The sequence below is a fragment of the Schistocerca nitens genome, chromosome 5, assembly GCF_023898315.1.
Source record: "Schistocerca nitens isolate TAMUIC-IGC-003100 chromosome 5, iqSchNite1.1, whole genome shotgun sequence".
In the NCBI taxonomy this organism is placed as follows: domain Eukaryota; kingdom Metazoa; phylum Arthropoda; class Insecta; order Orthoptera; family Acrididae; genus Schistocerca; species Schistocerca nitens.
In genome coordinates, this window is record NC_064618.1 from 350,479,962 (window position 1) to 350,504,003 (window position 24,042).

At 37.5% G+C, this 24,042-nt stretch overlaps 1 protein-coding gene across 1 annotated transcript in view; it reads left to right on the forward strand.

The window, feature by feature from the left end:
* Positions 1-19,825, forward strand: part of LOC126259618 (copine-8-like) — a 174,476-nt gene extending 154,651 nt beyond the window's left edge. The window contains exons 7-8 of the mRNA XM_049956532.1: positions 11,558-11,736; positions 12,798-19,825. Coding sequence (XP_049812489.1) covers positions 11,558-11,736; positions 12,798-13,133 — 515 coding nt within the window. The 3' untranslated portion in view covers positions 13,134-19,825. The remainder of the gene's footprint in view (positions 1-11,557; positions 11,737-12,797) is intronic.
* Positions 19,826-24,042: the final 4,217 nt, after the last annotated feature.

The window sequence follows — 24,042 nt, forward strand, 5'->3', positions numbered from 1 at the left end:
TCCATACATGCCCTCTCCAATTCTATTCAGTACCTCCTCATTAGTTATGTGATAAAAGGATGTAATCTTCAGCATTCTTCTGTAGCACCACATTTCAGAAGCTTCTATTCTCTTCTTGTCTAAATTGTTTATCATCCATGTTTCATTTCCATACATGCCTACACTCCATACAAATAGTTTCAGAAAAGACTTCGTGACACTTAAATCTATACTTGACATTAACGAATTTCTCTTCCTTCAGAAACAGTTCCCTTGCCATAGCCAGTCTACATTTTAGATCCCCTCTAATTCAACCCCCATCAGTTATTTTTCTCCCAAACAGCAAAACTCATTTACTACTTTAAGTGTCTCATTTCCTAATCTAATCCCCTCAGCATCACCTGACTTAATTCAACTACATTCCATTATCCTCATTTTGCTTTTGTTGATGTTAACCTTATATCCTTTAAAGACACTGTCCATTCCATTCAACTGCTCTTCAAAGTCCTTTGCTCTGTCTCACAGAATTAAAATGTGATCGACAATTGCTCAGTATACAGATTGAATAACACCGTAGACAGGCTAAAACCCTGTCTCACTCTTTTCTCAACCTCTGCTTCCCTTTCATGCCCCTTCACTCTCATAACTGCCATCTGGTTTCTGTACAAATCGTAAATAGCCTTTCGCTCCCTGTATTTTACCCCTGCCACCTTCAGAATTTGGAAGAGAGTATTCCAGTCAGCATTCTCAAAAGCTTTCTCTAAGTATAAAAATGCCAGAAATGTAGGTTTGCCTTTCCTTAATCTATCTTCTAAGATAAGTCGTAGGGTCAGTATTGCTTCACGTGTTCCAACATTTCTGCGGAATCCAAACTGATCTTTCCCGAGGTCGGTTTTTACCAGTTATTCCATTTGTCTGTGAACAATTCATTTTAGTATTTTGCAGCCCTGACTTATTAAATGATAGTTTGGTAATTTTCACACCTGTCTACACTTCCTTTCTTTGGGCTTGGAATTATTACATTCTTCTTGAAGTCTGAAGGTATTTCACCTATCTCATACATCTTGCTCACCAGATGGTAGGGATTTCTCAGAGCTGGCTCTCCCAAGGCTATCATTAGTTCTGATGGAATGTTATCTACTCCGTGGCCTTGTTTTGACTTAGGTCTTTCAGTGCTATGTCAAATTCTTCATGCAGTATCGTATCTCCCATGTTATCTACATCTATGTCCTCTTCCATTTCAATAATATTGCCCTCAACTACATCGCCCTTGTCTAGACCCTCTATATACTTCTTCCTCCTTTCTGCTTTCCCTTCTTTGCTTAGAACTGGTTTTCTATCTGAGCTGTTGATATTCATACGGGTGATTCCTTTTTCTCCAAATGTCTCTTTAATTTTCCTGTTGCAGTATCTATCTTACCGCTAGTGATATGTCCTTCTGCATCATTACATTTGCCGTGTAGCCATCCCTGCTTAGCCATTTTGTACTTCTTGTCAGTCTCAATTTTGAGACGTTTGTATTCATTTTCACCTGCTTCATTTAATGCATTTTTATATTTTCTCCTTTCGTCAATTAAATTCTCTTCTGTTGCCAATGGATTTTTGTACTAGCCGTCATCTTTTTACCTAATTGATTTTCTGTTGCCTTCACCATTTCATTTCTCAAAGCTACTCATTCTTCTTCTACTGTATTTCTTTCCCCCGTTTTTGTCAATCGTTCCTTAATGCTCTCACTGAAGCTCTCTACAACCTCTGGTTCTTTCAGTTTATCCAAGTCCCATCTCCTCAAATTCCCACCTTTTTGCAGTTTCTTCAGTTTTAGTCTACAGTTCGTAACCAATAGATTGTGGTCAGTCCACATCTACCCCTGGAAATGTCTTACAATTTAAAACCTGGTTCCTAAATCTCTGTCTTACCATTATATAATCTATCTGAGACCTTCCAGTATCTCGAGGCTTGTTCCATGTATACAACCTTCTTTCATGATTCTTAAACAAAGTGTTAGCTACGATGAATTTATGCTCTGTGCAAAATTCTACCAGGAGAAAGAAAACTGGCGTTCTACAGATTGGAGCGTGGAATGTCAGATCCCTTAATCGGGCAGGTAGGTTAGAAAATTAGAAAGGGAGATGGATAGGTTAAAGTTAGATATAGTGGGAATTAGTGAAGTTCGGTGGCAGGAGGAACAAGACTTCTGGTCAGTTGAATACAGGGTTATAAATACCAAATCAAATAGCAGTAATGCAGGAGTAGGTTTAATAATGAATAAAAAAAAATAGGAATGCAGTTAAGCTACTACAAACAGTGTAGTGAACGCATTAGTGTGGCCAAGATAGATATGAAGCCCCCACCTACCACAGAAGTACAAGTTTGTATGCCAGCTAGCTCGGCAGATGACGATGAGATTGATGAAATGTTTGATGAGATAAAAGGAATTTTTCAGATAATGAAGGGAGACGAAAATTAAATAGTCATGGGTGACTGGAATTCGATAGTAAGAAAAGGAAGAGAAGGAAAAATAGTAGATTCATATGGAATGGGGTTAAGGAATAAAAGAGGAAGCCGCCTGGTAGAATTTTGCACAGAGTATAACATAATCATAACTAACACTTGGTTCAAGAATCATGAAGGAAGGTTGTATACATGGAAGAAGCCTGGAGATACTGGAAGGTTTCAGATGGATTATATCATGGTAATACAGAGATTTAGGAACTAGGTTTTAAATTGTATGATATTTCCAGGAGCAGATGTGGACTCTGACCACAATCTATTGGTTATGAACTGTAGATTAAAACTGAAGAAACTGCAAAAAGGTGGGAATTTAAGGAGAGGGGACCTGGATAAACTGACTAAAACAGAGGTTGTACAGAGTTTCAGGGAGATCATAAGGGAACAATTGACAGAAATGGGGGAAAGAAATACAGTAGAAGAAGAATGAGTAGCTTTGAGGGATGAAGAAGTGCAGGCAGCAGAGGATCAATTAGGTAAAAAGACTAGGGCTAGTAGAATTCCTTGGGTAACAGAAGAAATATTGAATTTAATTGGTGAAAGGAGAAAATACAAAAATGCAGTAAATGAAGCAGGCAAAAAGGAATACAAATGTCTGAAAAATGAGAGCAACAGGAAGTGCAAAATGGCTAAGCAGGGATGGCTAGAGGACAAATGTAAGCATGTAGAGGCATATGTCACTAGGGGGTAAGATACATTGTGCCTACAGGAAAATTAAAGAGACCTTTGGAGAAAAGAGAACCACTTGCATGAATATCAAGAACTCAGATGGAAAACCAGTTCTAAGCAAAGAAGGGAAAGCAGAAAGGTGTAAGGAGTATATAGAGGGTCTATACAAGGGTGATGTTCTTGAGGACAATATTATGGAAATGGAAGAGGATGTAGATGAAAATGAAATGAGAAATATGATACTGCGTGAAGAGTTTGACAGAGCACTGGAAGACCTTAGTCGAAACAATACCCCGAGAGTAGACATCATTCCATTAATACTACTGATAGCCTAGGGAGAACCAACCCTGACAAAACTCTACCATCTGGTGAGCGAGATGTATGAGACAGGCGAAATACTCTCAGACGTCAAGAAGAATGTAATAATTCCAATCCCAAAGAAAGCGGGTCTTCACAGATGTGAAAATTACTGAACTATCAGTTTAATAAGCCCCGGCTGCAAAATACTAACAAGAATTCTTTACAGGCAAATGAAAAAACTGGTAAAAATCGACCTTGGGGAAGATCAGTTTGGGTTCCATAGAAATGTTGGAACACGTGAGGCAGTACTGACCCTACGACTTATCTTAGAAAATAGATTAAGGAAAGGCAAACCTAGGTTTGTAGTATTTGTAGACGTAGAGAATGTTTTTGACAATGATGACTGGAATACTCTCTTCCAAATTCTGAAGGTGGCAGGGGTAAAATACAGGGAGCGAAAGGCTATTTACAATTTGTACAGAAACCAGATGGCAGTTATAAGAGTCGAGGGGCATGAAAGGGAAGCAGTGGTTGGGAAGGGAGTGAGACAGGGTTGTAGCCTCTCCCCGATGTTATTCAATCTGTATATTGAGCAAGCAGTAAAGGAAACGAAAGGAAAGTTTGGAGTAAGTATTAAAATCCATGGAGAAGAAATAAAAACTTTGAGGTTCGCCGATGACATTGTAATTCTGTCAGAGACTGCAAAGGACTTGGAAGAGCAGTTGAACGTAATGGACAGTGTCTTTAAAGGATATAAGGTTAACATCAACAAAAGCAAAATGAGGATAATGGAATATAGTTGAATTAAGTCAGGTGATGCTAAGGGGATTAGATTAGGAAATGAGACACTTAAAGTGGTAAATGAGTTTTGCTATTTGGGAGTAAAATAATTGTGATGGTCGAAGTAGAGAGGATATAAAATGTAGACTGGCTATGGCAAGGAAAGCGTTTCTGTAGGAAGAGAAGTTTGTGAACGTCAAGTATAGATTTAAGTGTCAGGAAATCTTTTCTGAAACTATTTGTATGGAGTGTAGGTATGTATGGAAATGATACATGAATGATAAACAGTTTAGACAAGAAGAGAATAGAAGCTTCTGAAATGTGGTGCCATAGAAGAATTCTGAAGATTAATGCATCTATTACATAACTAATCAGGAGATACTGAATAGAATTGGTGAGAAGAGGAATTTGTTCCACAACATGAATAGATGAAGGGATCAGTTGGTAGGACACATTCTGAGGCATCAAGGGATCATCAATTTAGTACTGGAGGGAAGACGTGAGGGTAACAATCATAGAGGGACCCCAAGGCATGAACACACTAAAGAGATTCAGAAGGATGTAGGTTGCAGTAGTTACTCAGAGATGATGTAGCCTGCACAGGGTAGACTAACATGGAGACCTGCATCAAACCAGTCTCTGGACTGAAAACAACAACAACAACAACAACACTTTCTCTTCCTTTTCGTACTATTGAACTCCAGTCTCCCGTGACTATTAAATTTTCAACACCCTTCTCTATCGGAATAATTTCTTTTATCTTATATATTTCTTCAATCTCTTCATCATCTGCGGACCTAGTTGGCATATAAACTTGTTCTTCAGTGATAGGTGTGGGCTTCATGTCTGTCTTTGCTACAATAATGTATTCGCTATGCTGTTCATAGTAGCTTACTTACACTCCTACTTCTGTATTGACCCTATTTGATTTTATATTTAAAACCCTGTATTCAGTTGACCAGAAGTCTTGTTCCTCCTGCCACCAGATCTAACTAATTCCCACTATATCTAGCTTTAATCTAACCATTTCCTTTTTAAATTTTTTAACCTACCTACCCAATTAAGGGATCTGACTTTCCACACTCTGGTCCGTACAACGTCAGTTTTGTTTCTCCTCATAATGATGTCCTGAGTAGTCCCTGCCTAGAGATCCGAATGGGGGACTATTTTACCTCTGGAATATTTTACCCAAGAGGGCGCCTTCATCATTTAACCATACAGTAAAGCTGCATTCCCTCGGGAAAAATTACAGCTCTAGATTCCCCTTGCTTTCAGTCATTTGCAATAACAGCACAGCAAGGCCGTTTTGGTTAATGTTACAAGGCGGTATCAGTCAATCATCCGTATTATTGGCCTTGCAACTACTGAAAAGGCTGCTGCCCCTCTTCATGAACCACTTGTTTGTCTGGCATTTCAACAGACACCACTCTGGTACAGCTATCTGTATCACTGAGGCACGCAATCCTCCCTACCGGTGGCAAGGTCCACGATTCGTGGGAGGAGGGTTTTGGTCTTACATTGGTGAAAAAATAGCTGCACTGTTTGTCTCTTGCCTCACAGCCATATACTGTAGTATATGAATTAAGATTGTTTCAAATTATGTAAGATGGCAGAGATTGAGAGAGGATTTCGTACCATACATCATTTGATATGGTTGATCTCAATCAGCAGTGAAGTAATGTGATCTTCAAGAAGTCGTGTAGTAGTTTTATACGCACTGGCAAGAGCTGGTGTTGTATTTGTAACCTATGTAGTACCATTAACTGTTAGTATGCTATAGTTATACGGATGAAAATGAATGTGCCACGCTTCCCATAAATTCAGTCTTATTCTACTGTTTCTGGGGACACAAATTTATGAGTTAGACTTAAATTATGTCTTCAGTCACCAGAATCATTGGTTACATTATATGTGCATCACATGATGCAGCCTTTCTCTGGTAGATCTCATGAATCATGCATTCCATTTGAGGATTTTAAATCCCATTCATATACTTGAAGATACAGATGGTTTTATGTCAAATGAGTGGCATGACATTTGGAACAAGTTGGCCTAGTGCTGCTCTATGTGTTAATCCTAAAACAACACTTGCATATGTTGTTGAGTACATATTGAATGTTATTCTAAGCTTGAGTATTGTCCTTAACATTACCTAATCATGAGCAGTGAGTTGTAGTAGGTTATATTGTTTCCTGTAAGCTAGTAAATACGGACTTGGAACAATTGGAAAAATCGAAATTTGCAACTGTCACTATAAACAGTATAAATATTGAGGATAGCATTGGTAGCTGTTGTAGTGCTGTGGAAAATATCTGGCACCATAACAATGAGTCAAGGTGCTTCCAAAGGCATTCCTCTGCAGAATTATCAAATACAGGCTATGATGATTGAATTGCCAGGAACAGTTGACATCATATGTCCAGTGCAACACTTCAGATTTGGCTATTAGTTGTGATGTTTGGAAGGACTGTGCTAATGGGTAATGAGAGGGATCCTTCTGATTGTTTGGGAAGTGAGACCTGGGTTGGTCACAGGTGGAAAGAAGGAGACTGGCTGAGGTATTTATTTGTAGGTTGATCATTGGGATATTTGTGATAGAGGCAAGTATGAACGAGACTATTTGTATAGGTAGTGATGGCTCTGTTTTTAGATCAGATACATTTACCATGGATACCTAGTTTGCAAGAACAAATTGTTTGAATTGAATCAGATGGCAGGTGTTGAACAGATGTTGTCTGTTGTTGGCCAATTGTATGTGAACCACAGTGAGGTAGAGGTCAACTTCCAGGACAGTGGCGTGGTATTTAGAGATAGACCAAGTAAATTCCTGTTCAGAAATGGGGCTAAGCTTTTGGAAGAAGTAAAGGTCCTCAGATTCACCTGGAGTTTGTGACTTAGGAGCCTACCACAGATGGATGGCTAGGATGCTTGTCTTTGTGTGCTTTAAGCAGTAGACAGAAGGTAAAAGGAAAATGATCTCTTTGGGATTAGTATCAGTACTGTTTGAGGCATAGTTTAGTTTTTGTTGATTGTGCTTGGGTAATGAAGTGATGTACCAGACGAATGACAGCAAACATTTAACTAGGTTAAATTTTGGTGTAGGACAGAATCTTAGGCTGTTCAATAGAACATATGGCTCTGGAACAGAGAGGGGGATCTGTGATCTGTAAAGATTTAGTACTGGATGTGGACCAAGATTGTGTTCTGGTGAGTAATAATTGTAGGTGTATCTTGGTTTGGATGGGAAATGTACTCTTAGGGGCGACCTACATTTGATTGTGGTTTTAAGGTTGATGACAACACCTGACCGTGACTTTAAGGGATATTTTGTCACAATAAATTTCAACTGCGCATCTACCTGAAATTTTCTTGGAGTGGGTGATATAAGGTGTACTTTGCTTGATTCTACTCTGTAATGTCACACAGCATCATATTTTGGGGCAACTGCACAAATGAAACGGAGTTTTTGGAGCGCAAAAAGTGTAATAAGTCTTATTATGGTGCAGTGCAGTGCAGTGCTGTACAGTAGGTACAATGATGGAAAGAAAACAGCACAAATCAGAACATTTCCTGTTGACTGACCTCTGTTTTCATTTGCTGCCAACTTTAGTGAATCTGTCAGTACTTGCTCTTCCGAAGCATTGGGAAATGTTACGTTGTGCGAGTCAGTTGAGAGAGAAATAATGTGAGTGTGTTTAAACCGGAACATCTCTATAATCCACTCTCGTGAATTTTTCTTTTTTGTGTGTCTCATTTATGCCACAGCTACTAATCTGTGTGAGGAGAGCACATCCATTGGTTGCCAGTGCTGAGTGACACACAAGTAAACACTCCCCCTCTCATGATCCCTCCAGATGCATAGCTTATGTCAGTCTTTCTCCACTTCTCGCATTCCATTGAGGCTAACCATCATCTTTTCATTGAAGCACAAACAGGAAAAAGGATATATGTCATCAATAGTATCGATTATTATACAAAAACTTTTCAAGAGCTATCAGTCGGCAAATTTGAACCATCAGTAGTGTTTTGTAGAATTAATGTTCATAACAGTGACCACTGCCAAAATATATGATAGAAACAAGTGCTCTATAAGGGAGCTACCAGAAAAAAATTGCTATAATATGGGAGATCCTGGGAAATAAGGCAGAGTTGATCACCCTATGTACCCATGATGGGAGGTTAAATGAGGCGGCCAAGCTTTGTCACTAAGCAGGTCTTGTTGAGTAGTCTGGTATGGCAGTAGAGGATAACAGAACGAAAGTCAAAGTTTTAAATTTCGTTTTTAAGAAATCATTCATGCAAGAGAACCAAACAAACATACAGCCGTTTGACCATCAAACACCTCCCGAACGTATGATGTAGTAATAAGCATCCCTGGTGTAGAAAACAACTGAAAGAGTTTAAAACAAATAAGTTTCCAACCCTGGATGGAATCCCAGTTCAGTTTTACAAAGAGTACCGCGCAGCATTGGCCTCTTACTTAGCTTGCATTTGTCAAGAATCTCTTGCCCAGCATAAATTCCCTAGTGACTGGAAAATAGCACAAGTGATTCCTGCACATGAGAAGGGTAAAAGAGCTGACCCACAGAATTACAGACCAAAATATTCCTAAACTCAGTTTGCTGCAGAATCCTTGGACGTATTCTCACATCAGCTATGAAAATTTATTGAGACTGAGATCCTCATGTCCATGAATCAGCATGGTTTTAGAAAGTAACACGCACGGGACACTCAGCTTGCCCTTTTCTCACATGATATACTGTGAACTATAGATGATGGGCAACAGGCAGGTTCCATATTTCTAGATATTCAGAAGGCATTTGACGCAGTGCCTCACTGCTGACTGTTAACAAAGGTATGAGCATATAAATAGATTCCCAGATATGGGAGTGGCTCAAAGACTTCTCGAGAACTAGAACCCAGTTTGTTATTCTCGATAGCAAGTGCTCATCAGATACATGGTTATCAGCAGGAGTACTCCTGGGAAATGTGATAGGACTGGTATATAAATAAATAATCCGGCAGCCGAATTGGGCAGCATTCGGTGGTTGTTCAGCTGAAAGGTCAACTTCGGTTTGTTGCAAGAATTTTGGGAAAGTATAGTTTGTCTGTAAAAGAGACCGCATATAGGGCACTACCCCGCAACCTATTCTTGTTTATTGCTAAAGTGATTGGAATCCATACAAGGTCGGATTAAAGGAAGATATTGAAGCAATTAAGAGGCAAGCTGCTAGATTTGTTACCAGTAAGTTTGAACGACACGCAGATGTTACGGAGATGCCTTGAGAACTCAAATGGGAGTCCCCGGATGAAAAGCAACATTCTTTCAGAGGAATGCTAATGAGAAAATTTAGAGAACTGGAATTTGAAGGTAACTGCAGAACGATTCTCTTGCTGCCAACATACATTTTGCATATGGACCACAAAGTTAAGATACAAAAAATTAAGGTTCATATGGAGACGTATAAACTGTTATTTTTTCCCTCGCTCTATTTGCAAGTGGAACAAGAAAGGAAATGACTAATGGCAGTACAGTGTACACTCCACCACACACCATAAAGTGCCTTGTGGCGTATATATATGTAGATGTACTTTTCATTAGGCTCAGGATTTGCCCTAGTACAAAATTACAATCTCTATATCATTAATGCACACAGCAGGATGCAAGTTTTTGTGGTGATTAATTTCAGATGTCCCAGGAAGTTCCCCCACAGTTAATAAAAATATAATTAACATGATTGCATAAATCATACTAAATTTTGATAGTCTAAAATTTGTTTCCAAGAAACAAGATGGCAGTTTATTTTTACATGAACTTGCGTCCCTTTTCTGCTGCTGGGGCCAATTTCTTGTAAGTTCAGTGTGATTTACATTTGGGTTATTTGAACTATGTTCACGTTAATTGGCTGAAAATAACCCAGTACAGCATGTATCATAAAAATAGTACTTTCTTTGTATGACTTGCCACATAACTATGATGTGTAGCTTTCTTCTTTCATTAATTAAAGAAGTTTAAAGTCAAATTTAGATAGAACATTTATCAGCAAAATATGACGATGATGCCAACAAAAGTGGGTGCATCAGCAGTTGTGACTGGCCAAGCTCTTCAATCTGATACCTTGCTTGTTATTGTGTCATCATTGGTCAAGTAATAAAATTTGACAAAAGGTGTCTGTTGCCATTTTCTTCTTCCTAATGAACCACAATAATTTTACATATTAGCAATACAATTCATGTATCAGTGTTCAGCATGCCACACTCTTTAAAATGACATAATTTGTATTGTGTAATTCGTATACTTTCTAGGATACAAACAGATAAGTAAACCACTTTGAATACTAACATAATACATCCTAAGATGACAACTACAGCAGAACATCCAGTGACACTTAAGTTTGATACTTCTACATTGCTTCCTCTTGCTCTACCTGCTCAGCAAAATACAAATCATCTCTCACAGCTTCAAGTAGTCATTCCATACCTCTCTTCTGCCAAGCATCTCAGTTGGAATGTGCCATCTCTACTCTCAGTCTCTCTTAACTGTATGCTCACATTGTTTTCCATTAAGCAATTCAATTTCTCACTGACAATAATTTTGACTTCCATCTCCGTGTGTTGAGTAGCATTCTATACATCAGAAGAATCACCTCTGTCACACATTTGATAAATTTTTGTATTGTGATAGTCCAGATTTGATGTTTATGCTTGAAATATTTTCAAAATACGCAATATTGCTCATAGTAACATATATATTATTATGGGCATGGCACTCGACCAAACATGAGATATTCTGAATGATAGACAGCGATGTTATAAAGTTGGAAAAATTACTTAGCTTTTAGATGGAGATGGAGTGTAAGGAAGGGCCCCCCCCCCCCCCCCCCACACGCGCGCGCGCGCACACACACACACACACACACACACACACACACACACACACACACACACACACACAGACAGAGAGAGAGAGAGAGAGAGAGAGAGAGAGAGAGAGAGAGAGTGGGGGGGGGGGGGGGGGTCAATGAATGCCTTTGTCTGAAAGCTAAATGATTTCCATATTTCCAACATTCCTATCCACCACTCAGCACTTTATTTGGTTTGGTGAAGTTGCAATTTAATATTGTGTGCGTATTTCAATATCATTATTACATACTTAAATGGTCTGTGACAACAGTTTGGCAACTCGCATAAAGCAGAAATGGATGTGTACTTCGTTGGATAACAATTATTTTAGGCTTAAATCAGTGTTGCAGGCAGTATCCATTTATATAATATACATAATTATCCGATACAAACATTATCTTCTCTTTTTTTCTTGTAGGCGTTCTTGCTGCATACAGAGATTGTATAAGACAGATCCAGTTGTCTGGTCCAACAAATTTTGCTCCAGTTATAAATCACGTTGCCAGGTTTGCAAATGCCTACAGAGATGGCTCCAACTATTTTATTCTCCTGATTCTTACTGATGGTGTCATTAGTGACATGCCACAGACCACTCAGGTAATATTGAAAGTGTTTTATAAATTAATGATTTTACTTTAGTGTGGAGCCACAGTCATATAACACATTCTGAAAGATACAGCCGCCATTTGACTGTACAATAGGTTTTATTTCACAATCTAGATTTCGGCCTTAGGCCATTATCAAGTGTTAAAACTGCAACAGATTGAAGCTCTAACAGATTAAAGCACAATAAAAGTAAAAGTATCAGACAGAGTACCAGAAAAATTGCAGGGCAAACAGTTTCCACAACCATATCAACTGAGTCATGCTAATTGCTCATAAATTAGCACATTACACAAATGTTCTCACATTTATTTCACCAAGATAGGTTTGTATAATCAAAGATACATGTTTTGACGATGACTTGGGTTCTTCTCAAGTCTAGTGATTTATAATACGTAAGTAAGAGAACAAATCATGCAGCCCATACATTGATTTAGCTGTTCGTCCTACTATTTTTCTGATACTACTGCTTTTATTGTGCTTCAATCTGCTGCAGTTGTAACACTTGATAATGACCTAAGGTCAAATTCTAGATTGTGAAATAAAACCTGTAGTTCAGTCAAATCGCAGTTATATCTTTCAGAATGTTTTGTAAATGTATTCTTTTTCTACATTTTGATATTTTGAAATTTCTGTCTGTATGATGTGTTGTTAATAGTAAATAGGTCATCAAAATATTGTAGGCATAAAAATATTAAGCATAACCTAGGATAGAAAAGGGGGGGCCGGCCGCGGTGGTCTCGCGGTTCTAGGCGCACAGTCCGGAACCGTGCGACTGCTACGGTCGCAGGTTCGAATCCTGCCTCGGGCATGGAAGTGTGTGATGTCCTTAGGTTAGTTAGGTTTAAGTAGTTCTAAGTTCTAGGGGACTGATGACCACAGCAGTTGAGTCCCATAGTGCTCAGAGCCATTTTTTGAAAAGGGGGGGGGGGGTGACAAAACCAGAAAATTTTATTAATCAGAGTAGGAATTTTTAGGAGATTATCTTCATTGTGTGTTCATTACTGTTTACTGCTTTTTGCAGCTACTTAGTGTAACTTACATATTGTTTGCAGGCCATTGTGGATGCATCCTGTCTTCCATTGTCTATAATAATAGTTGGCATTGGAAATGATGACTTTAGTGCCATGGAGACCCTGGATGCTGATACTATAGCACTGTCTGCTGGTGGCCGACGAGCTGTTCGTGACATAGTACAGTTTGTTCCATTCAACAAGTTTATGCATATGGGTGATCCCCAAACTGCTAGGCTCAGGTTAGCAAGAGAAGTGCTTGCAGAAATCCCGCAGCAGTTTATTGGTTATATGAAGGCTAACAATATCGTTCCAAAACCACCTCAAGAAAATGTAGTTATGCTGCCACCTGATCCAACTCTTACAGCAATATCATAAACATTTGCATTTCATGTGTGTGTATGTGTATTTACAAAACTGGAATGATAAAATTATTACACATTTATTCCAATGTGCTTTTGTTTGTTTCAGTGTTATAAAAGCATGTTAAAATATTTGTACTAAACATTGCAAACTGTACACTTCAGTCCCACAAACTTTTTACCCAATGTATTGGGGTTGGTTTCAGCCGACTAAATAGATCAAAATAATGTGTTCAGTAAAGATGTGTATGATATGTTTGCCAGTTAGCGAAGTTCATAAATTAGATTACAGTGGTGGTTTTGTATATCTCAAAAATATATTTATTGGATATTTTTTATAAGTAACAAAATTTCATTTAGTGTGAAGTAATACATGAATTATTTAGGATTCATTTAAAACCTAAAGAAACAAATGCTTTTTAAAAAATGGAAAGTACTGGATAGAGTAACATTAATATGGAAAAGGTAGATTGCTCTCACCATATAGTGAGCCACCGGCTCTCAGACAGGCACAATTAAAATGACTGCTTTTGGACAAAAACTTTGGAGACAGTGGTCTTGCATGTGTGGGTTGTGCTTTTGTGAATATGTGTATGTTTTCTATATCAGAAGAAGGACTTTGTCCAGCAGATCAAATATTTTAGTTGCCTTATTCATTGTGTCTGTCTTTGAGTCAATGCTGCCTGTATGTGGTGAGTAGCATTCTAGACTTTCAAAAAATGCTTTTTCATCTGTATGTGTAAGACCTGTTCAGTAGGACTCGTATGGTCACAGACCTGTGATCACAAAGCTGGTCAGTCAATGACACTGCCACATTTTTTACTCGTTTTCTTTCTTTTTGAAAATTTCAATTCCCTAGTGTCTCATTTTTTACTGAAATTCTTCTTATACTGAAAATAGTTAGGTACTTAAAGTAATCAAGGAATGTGCGTTAAAGGAAGTTTTGCTCATTATTGCAGTTGAAATATTGTGGTAACTATGGAAAGACAGTACTTGTTTCAATGAGGGGTGTGATTTCTTGAATCAGGTTATACAAATTGAACACATTGTCATTCAGTAGAAAACTGCCACTAAGAAAGATTTTAAGTCATCTCACAAAACATTCTTTTTTGAATGTTTTAAGCCAAAGGAAAAGTCAGTAACAAATTCTTACTTACTGCATTCCATAGTATAGTTTGCAAACAAATTTTCTGTCATTTTTGGAAATGACCACTAAATGTACAAAAAGTTTAGACAAAAGATTGCATTTATATTTTCATAAAAAACTATTCCCTTATTACACATTTGAAAAATTCCGTATATCAGTTAAGAAAAAACTGCCACAATCTTTTCATCGGCATCAGTTAAAAGTATAGCAATCTTGGGGAAAGAAAATCTCTGACAGTTGCAGTGGGCTTCGCAAGGCTACTATGGGTGCCTGTCTCAACCATTCATGTAACACAACTTTGTATACATCTCTATGGTAGTGCAGCTGTTTGATCTTTACGGCTAAATACCAACTGTCAGGTATCTGTTTCTGCGGTCTCTATTATAAATGCTATTTGACTCGGCTTCCTGTCCGTACTTGACAAGAGTAACTGGTAAGGTGTTTCTCATATCTGCATCCCACAACTCAGTGTCAGAGAGCTCTCCTCACTAAAACAACAAAACACATTTAATTCTTCTTCCTTTTACTGGGAGTTGAGTGTATTAAACTCTATCTTGGCCAGCAAACACAGTTTATTACAGTAACAAATATGATTATTATTGGGTGCTAGGCTGAAAAGGTATGAGTAAAAGAAACCTTGAATGATATGTTTTCAAGTTTGCAAACAAATTGACAAATTCAGTTTTTGCACAATATATGGACAACTTACCTAGTCATCAAGGCATATGCAGAAATAGAATCATCAGCCCATCTGGATACACAAAAATGCATAATCCACCATGTGTGCCAAAGAACCTCAGAAATCACGTGTAAAATGATGCAACTGCTCTCATTCATATATAAATGATATAGTAGCAAGGATTTGCACATTGAAATTAATTTGTGCTTGTTAAGATGGCTCATTGTGGTGGTTAAGTAATTCCGTGGTCAAGGTGGTTTGTGGCAAATATGCCAACATGCCACTTATCATTTTAATGAGCCGTCACCTCAAAATCTTCAATAGCAAATAGCCATGTAATGTCTTCATAAGACTGCAAGAGAGTGGAGATAACTCTGGTTCAATACAGATTTGAAAGCTGCCAAGAAATTAAAAAAGAAAGGTGGTAAGGATAAAGAGTAAGACAGATATAATTAACAATAAATACTGTACTCTAGTGGCTGACAACATAGCAGCACACATTTTGAAGTACTACTAATGTCACATATTTACTAACATGAGGAAATTTCCTTACTAGATTAGTGTGCAACTAAAAAAGAGTCAAATGGTGGGGTGAGCACAGGAGTGAGAGACTCCACCATATGCTGGACCAGCCAGTAGCATCATTCGTTCATGTGTCTGCAGTACGCACAAAGATAATTTGGAATTGGTTTTTCAAGTCATTGTAAATATCGGAAGCCCACTTAGGGGTCGTGGTTTCCTTATGGCTGACATAATGTGCACACACAAGTACTCTGTTAACAAGTGGTACTGATAGTTTTTGGAATACACAAATTTTTAAAGGCTAAGTCAAAAACGTGAATAGTGGCCTCATGGTTCATACTCTTAGTGTTGCCAGTTGTTTGGGACAAAGCTGAGAACACATTGGTGCCACCACAAATTATTCTCTCTCTCTTTGCAGAGAATGCATCACAAATATGCCTTCTAACTTGCACACTTCTCTAGCTGATGGCTTAAGTACACTCTTTTCAATATTTCATTCATAATTATAAATGTACTGTGCGGATTGATGTGCTTTCTTTGAGACTCATTGTAGTCCTTGTGGTCTCCTTCTGTGCTACAGATTAGTATTAACGAAAAAAAGTCAGCTTCTGACTTCTTTCCTAAAATTTTAAGGGGATTTTTTTTTAATTTATCTATTTAAAATGGGGGAAAATGCTGTAAAAAAACTTTTTCCCCCTGTAAAATGACTTATTTAGCCAATTCATAAGGTGCTTGCTACTTTAGGTGCCATATTTTGTAGATATATGCTAAATGTTAGTGCCAAACTGCCAGTGAATTGAATATATTTGTATGTATGTACAGCCTATTTCTTCAGTTCAAATGTACTAAGATTGGGAAGAATATCAAAATAATCTAATACTGTGTTTCATGGTACTCCCATTTGTTACCAAACCAAGCATTCTCTGATAATTTTGAGAGACTCTTACATGTATACTTGATGTTCCTGTGCAGTACAAAGATGACAAATGCAATGGCTATCAAACTATTGAGAATTACTTATATGTTTGTTTATTGTAATGGTATAAACATGTTTTAAAAAGCTTATCAGAATCTGAATTTACTACATCTTCTTATTGTACAATTTAAGACATTTAAAATTCACTTGTGTTATTCAAACTATCATGGCTCTCATTTGTAAATAGTTTGTACTGCTAGTTGCATGAATATTATATTTTTACAACTAATTTATGTAAAAAGATGTTGATATATTATTCGTTCTGATCAATTTGTAGAATAGAATTTTAATATACTATAGGTGTGAATTCTCATGTTACACCATTCCATGAAACGTCTTGTAGTATTAAGAATGTACTATGCCAGTAACTATATCGCACATTGTGAAAACAAGGTATCTTGTATTTTAAATATTGTTTATTGTCACACACAGAGTTATGTAAGTCCACAATCTAAATTTACCACTACTGGACTGTGTAAAGCTGCAGGTTAGGTGCACTTTCTAATTTACACCTGAAATATAGCTTGTTACTCATTGCTCATTCTCAGATCATTTCCCTATCTTTGATATGGACACAGTGTTCTTAGTATGCTATTCTTTTCAGTCTCATGCACACTGTCTTAACTCAAATCCATATATACCTCCCCACTTTCTCCTCCCACCATACACACCTCTCACCACCACACAAGAAAGAAAAAACTCTTGATTACTTTAGCTCTGCCTTTATGAGAGAATGAAAGTGACACTTGAGGTCAGTTACCTTGTTTTGCAAATTGAGCTCTCTGAATATGCGTCATGGATGCTTTCAGTCTCTAAATTGCTAATCATTACGTAGGAATTTTCCCAGTCTCTAAATTGCTAGCCATCACATAGGATATTCATCCTTGAGAAGACGGCCTAGTGGAGAATGGTTTGGTCCCAGCTTTGGGGCTGTTTACAAAAAGGAATCTCTCTTTGCAGCAGTGTGTAAGCCTGTGTGTAACATTAAATTTAGATACCAAACTGGATTCATAAAGTTTCGTTCTGGCAGACCCTCTCCCCAGTATGTCCAAACTGTAGAGGCTCTTCTGTTAACCATGCAGACTCGGAACCATTGCAGTCTTCATTAATATGAGTATTGGTGTTTTGCACATGATTGTGTCCAGTCTAACATTTAACTTGTTAAGAGCCATGAAAGGGTGAGAGAGGCTATGATACCTAGCATAATGTCAACAAATTCATGCTTGAGAGACCTTAAGTGGCTTTGTTAGACAGAGATTTTGAGTGATATTCAGTAAGGACAAATATGAGAATTGACGCACCCCTTCCATATGCAAACTTGTGAAAAAATTCACCAGTCTGCAGTATCTTTCAAAGAATGATGGAGAGAATGCACATTCCATGTATCATTTGTAACGTAGCTGATCCCTACATATGTCTTGAAATTCTACCTCAATTTGTGTCAAAATCTGGGAAATTTCGACTGAAGTGGTCTTGAAAGATGAAATATGTTATTCAAATACACTGTTGGAAAGAGAAACTGGAATGGAGCTTGCCTACCTTATTTCTTTGACAGGTGTGTTTTAATACTTTTTTTTTCTGTGAGAATTATTACGTACATGAAAGCACATTCTTCATTCACAACCAGAAACATTTTATTGTAATGTAGACATAAATAGTTTGGTTGTCTGTTTCATAGTACAAAATATATCCCCTGACTATGTGCATGTAATGACTAGTGTATCGTTTATAACAAATTTATACTCTTGTATTTCTTCCATGGATGAAGATATCAGGTAATAGGCATTGCAGACTTATTTGTATTTCATGTAGTGAGTTGATTCCTCATCACACAAATGTCAGTGACTGAAATCAGCACAAGCTTTTCCTCGAATTTTCCACTGCAAGTCACATGTGGTTCACTTTTATTGTTACAAATCGTGTCAGCAGTGCAATCTCCTACTGTCTAACCCCCCCCCCCCCTCTCTCTCCCTCTCTCTCCAAGAGCATTTTTATGCTAAAACTGAAAGACTGTATTTATATCTAAGGGAATTCGTATCGTGCTTACTTCCCAATAAAAATTATTTTAATTCTTTGTGTAAATGTATTTTTCGTATTACTCTATATGTACATCTGCTTATGTATTACCATTCAGGGTACATTTTCTTGCCAGCTGAAAGTTTTTCTAGTTTTGCACTGACTATGCAGATAATAGTGACTGATATGAAACATTGTAGGTAGCATATATTAAAACTGTTTATGGTTTTTTGCACAATCAGAATAATAGTCAAAAAGGGATGATCAAGGTATGTTTGTTACAGTGTATTAAAAAATTTTATGTCTCTTACATTTCCTCTGTGCGCACGAAAAATATTGAAATGATAACCCCGCTTGAATAATTCATTGTTTAACACCACTATATACTGATCATAGTGTACTGAAGTTTATGAGCAATATTAGTTTGGTTAGTATCCTATGAAATTCAGCAAAAATGATTTTGTCCAGCGTTTAACTACTCTGTTCAAAATGTACCAATGCAAAATATGAAATGGCATTGGACTATTTTTTGATTTACTTCTTGTAACTTCCCTGGGTAGAAAATCTGTGTCACTTTTCCCAACCTTTGACTATACCCTCATATCTCTCCCATTTTTTTCATTAATACTGCAAGAATAGGTTGTGAGTTCTGTTTCCTCTTCTCCACTCTATTAGTAATTATGTTGTCACTTATGTTGTCACCACTGTTACTTGATCAGTATTGGTATGATGATGCATATATTTTATGTGCTTGCTTTTAGTATTAAAAAATGAGAAGGGAAATTTTAACATTCACAGAATTAATACAGGGCTTCCAGTGATTATGTCCTTTGCCTCTCTGTATTTCATATATGGATTAGACCTATTTGTCGCAAGCTAACTATATTAGGAGACTTGCATAATTCACAGCTTCATTGTATTATGGTCGTACAATATAATTTCTAAATTAGACTTGGATGGACAGCTATTGCAGAGTATTTGTTAAAGAATGTTAAATATTTATCTGGAATTTCTAAGTGCTGAAGTTCATTATACAGCACTGTACAATATTACAAAAACAATGAAATGACATTAATTAGTATTATTCTGTCTTGCTTTTATGATTCATGTTTCTTTAAGACACTATATGTAATGACTGTTGATCTTTCAGGTTTGATATTTTTATTATTGTTCTGTCGGTATTATTAATGGCATAACTTGTGTTTCTTTTATGTACATATTAGAGAAATTATGTTGACCTAAACTGCTGCGGAGTTTAAATTCTTATTTTGAAAAGCACATTTCTTGCAAATCAGAGAATTAGCTTTTTGGAGAGTTCTCATGTTACCTGTCTGTTTACTTTGCTAAAAGTTTATCATGTTAAATATTTTGCACAAAATAAAACTATACTTTTGTATTAAATTCAACAAAATGTGTTGTTTTATTAGTTTTAGCTCCCTAAATGGTGAAGAAATGAAGTCTGTCATAATTTAAGAATTAGAGTATACGTAGAGGGTACAAATCGCAGCACGGAACCAGAGGTGTGGCTTTAAAAATAGTGATTGTTCCTTAGTCACTAGGTGGTTTTTGACTCTTTTTTTAAATGCAAGAATTTTTAGTAACATACTTCACATGCCACTCTTAATGATACTTTTGTAAAGTTAAAAAAATGTTGTTGACCTAACGTTTACAATTCTGCTCTACTTATGGTAATAATTAGGCCAGTTATAAATAGTCTGGAAACAAACTTGGAAGGGGAAGGAGAGGGGGATGACAAAGAAATAGATTTGATATTTTGAAAAATTTTGATGTATAAGATTTTAGAACAGTCCACCAGCATGTATGGCCCACAGTTTCTGAAACTCATACAAGTTGCCTCTCACAGTTTTAGTTTTTGATGTACATAGAAATACTATGTACCAGTGCTCACTGTGCTTCTATAATAGATTCCTTACTTCATTGCAGAGCGTGAACTAATATTTATGAAAGAATATATTAAAATGAGAAGAAAATAATACTCCAGTAGTAACTAGATATTTCTTGTAAAAAGTACGTGTTTACCATCTAAATAATCCAGAAAACAGAGAAAAACCTATTTATGGATGTCTTTCAAAATGGGATCTGCCTGGGCATTCCCACATGAGGTTCCAACAATAGATCACTATGATGTATGCTTCCCAGCAGTCATCAATATTTTCTTGAAAACAATTTGCGTGTGTAGGTAATGCAACTAAATTAAGAATGATGTTAAGGGAAAGTAACAAGTAGAATAAAAATTCCTGTCCAATAGTTGGAGTCATGGACACTTACGGAAACAGCAAGGCCTTCTTATCTCAAAATGCAGGATGCAATTACAAAGGTATTAGGCTGTCAACAGTGGCATATTTGCATGGATTTAATTACTAGCATGTGTGCAGAGGCTGGTAAGCCTCCACTATCTATTCACCGTCTCCTTCTCATGGTATGCCCAGCTTACAGGGCTCTGTCTGTTTGAAAATCCATTGTCCAGCCACCACTGGAACGTCTGTTCCGTAACCAAGGGCAATGAGGCCATTTGGTATCTGTGTGAGGGAGAGGGCATTATGGTCCAAAGCAAGGGTTGTAGAAGGGAGGTGCCTGTGGCTACTAAAGAGGTCCAGGTTACTTCTTGAATTGAAAGGAGACAGGAAGAGGTGTACCCGAGCTTACATTTTGAAAACAAAGATTTACAATATTTTAAATTGCTACATGGGTATATTAATGTTTACAACGATAAGTGGAAGCAAGGGAACTTCTTGGCTGCTCCTTTGTGCTCTCAGAATTTGTCCTCAGGTTAAGGCTCCCAGTTTTTCATTTACTATGTGGAATCCATATTACTAAACTGCTGTCCTGGAACTTGGTATCCGTTGCATGCTATCTAACACCTTCCAAGGGCAAAAAAAATTGATTTCAATATTTTGCATAACTAGTGACCAAATTTAAAATGCTGTCATTATATGCTCAATAAGAAGTATAAAGTTTAATGCAATAAGACAAGTACTACAGTTAGAAACTGTGTTTGTCTGGATGCATCATAACTGATGACATGCAGATGCTTGGACTATATTCATCCAGTATTTGAGAATGAGAGCACTTAGCAACTGCCAACAAACTTTACACTTAATTTCAAACTTTTATGAAACTTTTTCTTGCCAACACCCACCACAAAATGATGAAAGGAGAAAAAGATTATTGCTTACTACTTTTTTGCTGTTTGTTCAGTCAGGCTTCAAAACGAGGCATGAAATTTTAATTTATTATATCCTTACTACTGACTATTTGCAGCATAGTTGGCGGACAGTACCTATGTCATCAATGAATCTACCTGCAAAGTTATGTAATTCTACGACACACATCGTATGATGTCATAAACATTATTATTATTTTTATTACTCTCGTGTCAGAAAAATACAGATACAAGTACATACATTTTACACAGTTATGATTAAATTACTTTTGATCAAAACTTGGTCATTTCCAGTGCATTTTCTTTTGCTTGTTGAAGATCATATTCTGTACAGGAGACTGGGGACAATCTACACCGTAGCATGTGCCGAACAGTCTTTTCTTCTCCACAGTCACACCGAATATCATTTGGATCAATGTATCCCCATCTTGCCAAGTTAACTTTTGATCTTCCAACACCGGATCTGTCTATTCAGGGACTTCCAAGTTGTCCATTCCCTGTCATGGGCTGGAGGTAAAGCTTCAACAAGTCTATTCCAACCAGGGGGACGGTAGGTCGTAGCCCTCCGTAGTTGTAACTTAGCTTTTCAGCAGTTGTTCCAAGTTCCTTTGATGTCCTGAGGAAGCTCTTCCTTCACTTCAGTTGTTGCAGTTGCGGTTCATGCCCATACAGAGGATGGGTAATTTCCTGTTCCACTCCCGTTCTTTCCTTGTTCGCAACTCTCTCTCTCTCTCTCTCTCTCTCTCTCTCTCTCTCTCTCTCCGAATAGGTGGTAGTGCTATTAAAACCTTTAGACTGGAGTGGATTTCAAGCAACCTGTTATTATTCTGCAGGTTTCGTTGAGAGCTACATCCACCTGTTTTGCGCGAGTTGAATTATACAAAATGGAACAGGCATATTCTGCTGCAGAATAGTGTAGTGGCACTGCAGATGTTCGGATTGTTTCAGGTTGACTACCCCACTGTGATCTGGCCAGTTTCCATAGGAGATTTTTCCTGGTGGAAACTTTCGACTTAAATTTCATGCAGTGCTTTTTGAAAGTGAGAGATCTGTCAAGTGTCATGCCTAGGTATTTTGGAGTCCTGTAGTATTCCAGTTCAACCCCCAACCATAATATTTTCAACTTGCAAGTGGCTTCCTCGTTTCTATAATGAAAAGCACACACTTGGGTCTTTGAAGGTTTTGGTTTAAGCTGGTTTGTGCTGTAGTATCTGGATAGATCTTAAAGGTCATTTGTGAGGTTTTCTCCACTGATTCAGAATCTGTGCTCTGGGTGGCTAGAGCGAGGTTGTCAGCATATAAGAAACTCATGGTGTTTGGGGCTATAGGTTGGTCGTATATATAGGTTGGTGTATATATTAAACAGACTTGGAGCCAAAACACTTCCTTGTGGGAGGCCATTCTTCTGTAGTCTACATCGACTACACTGTCCTTGAAAGTTGCCGAAGAACCAGCGATTCTGCAGAAGGAAGGCAATGAGTCTGGTTAGACCTAAATATTTGGTCAGATTGTAGACCTTGACCAGTAGTAATGGGTGATTGACTGTATCGCACGCCGCTGATAAGTCGATAAATGTCACTCCTGTCACCTTCTGAGCTTTGAAGCCATGTTCTATAAACTGAGAGAGATTTAGCAATTGTCCAGTACAGCTTTTACCTGTACGAAATCCAGATTGCTGAGGTATAAGTGAGGGGTCAGTTGCAGGTGATAGGCGATTTAAAATCAGTCTTTTCAGCATTTTGTAAAGATGACAAAGTGGTGCAACTGGTGTAAAATTGTTTGAATCATTTCCTTCTTTGCCAGATTTCAGCAAAGCAATCACTCGACTCTTCTGCCATATCTTTGGAATTTGGTTTCTGCTTACACAGTTATCGTATAGTTGGAGAATCCATTTGTTTCTATTTAAGCCGAAGTGTTTAATTTGCTCAGTTCATATATCATCAAGCCAGCTGATTTGCCATTTTTACTTTGTTTGATGGCCGTCTGAAGTTGTTCTATGCTGAATATGATGTAACATAAACATTGAGATGCATGAAGAACTAGCTTTTGCTTAAAGCAGAGAGTTAATTACCCAGGTTATATTCATCCAGTGTTTCATAATGAGAGCAGTTAGTGACTTCCAACAAACTATAATCATGATTTAAAACATTCCATAAACTTTTTCTTGCTTACCTGTGTAAAGTCAAATTTGTAACACGTGAACTCATTTGTAAAGTAATCAGACGTTTGAACTTTTTGTATACACTGGAGTTTGATTCTTTAAAGAATTGGGGCGTTTATTGATTATTTGCTTTCCTGAGAATGCTGGAGTAGATGAGACTATCGTGGCATGAAATTCCTCGTCTGCTCAGAGTCCCAAAGTGCCCTTCTTTTTATTGATCAGTAGTACCCAGCAGATAGG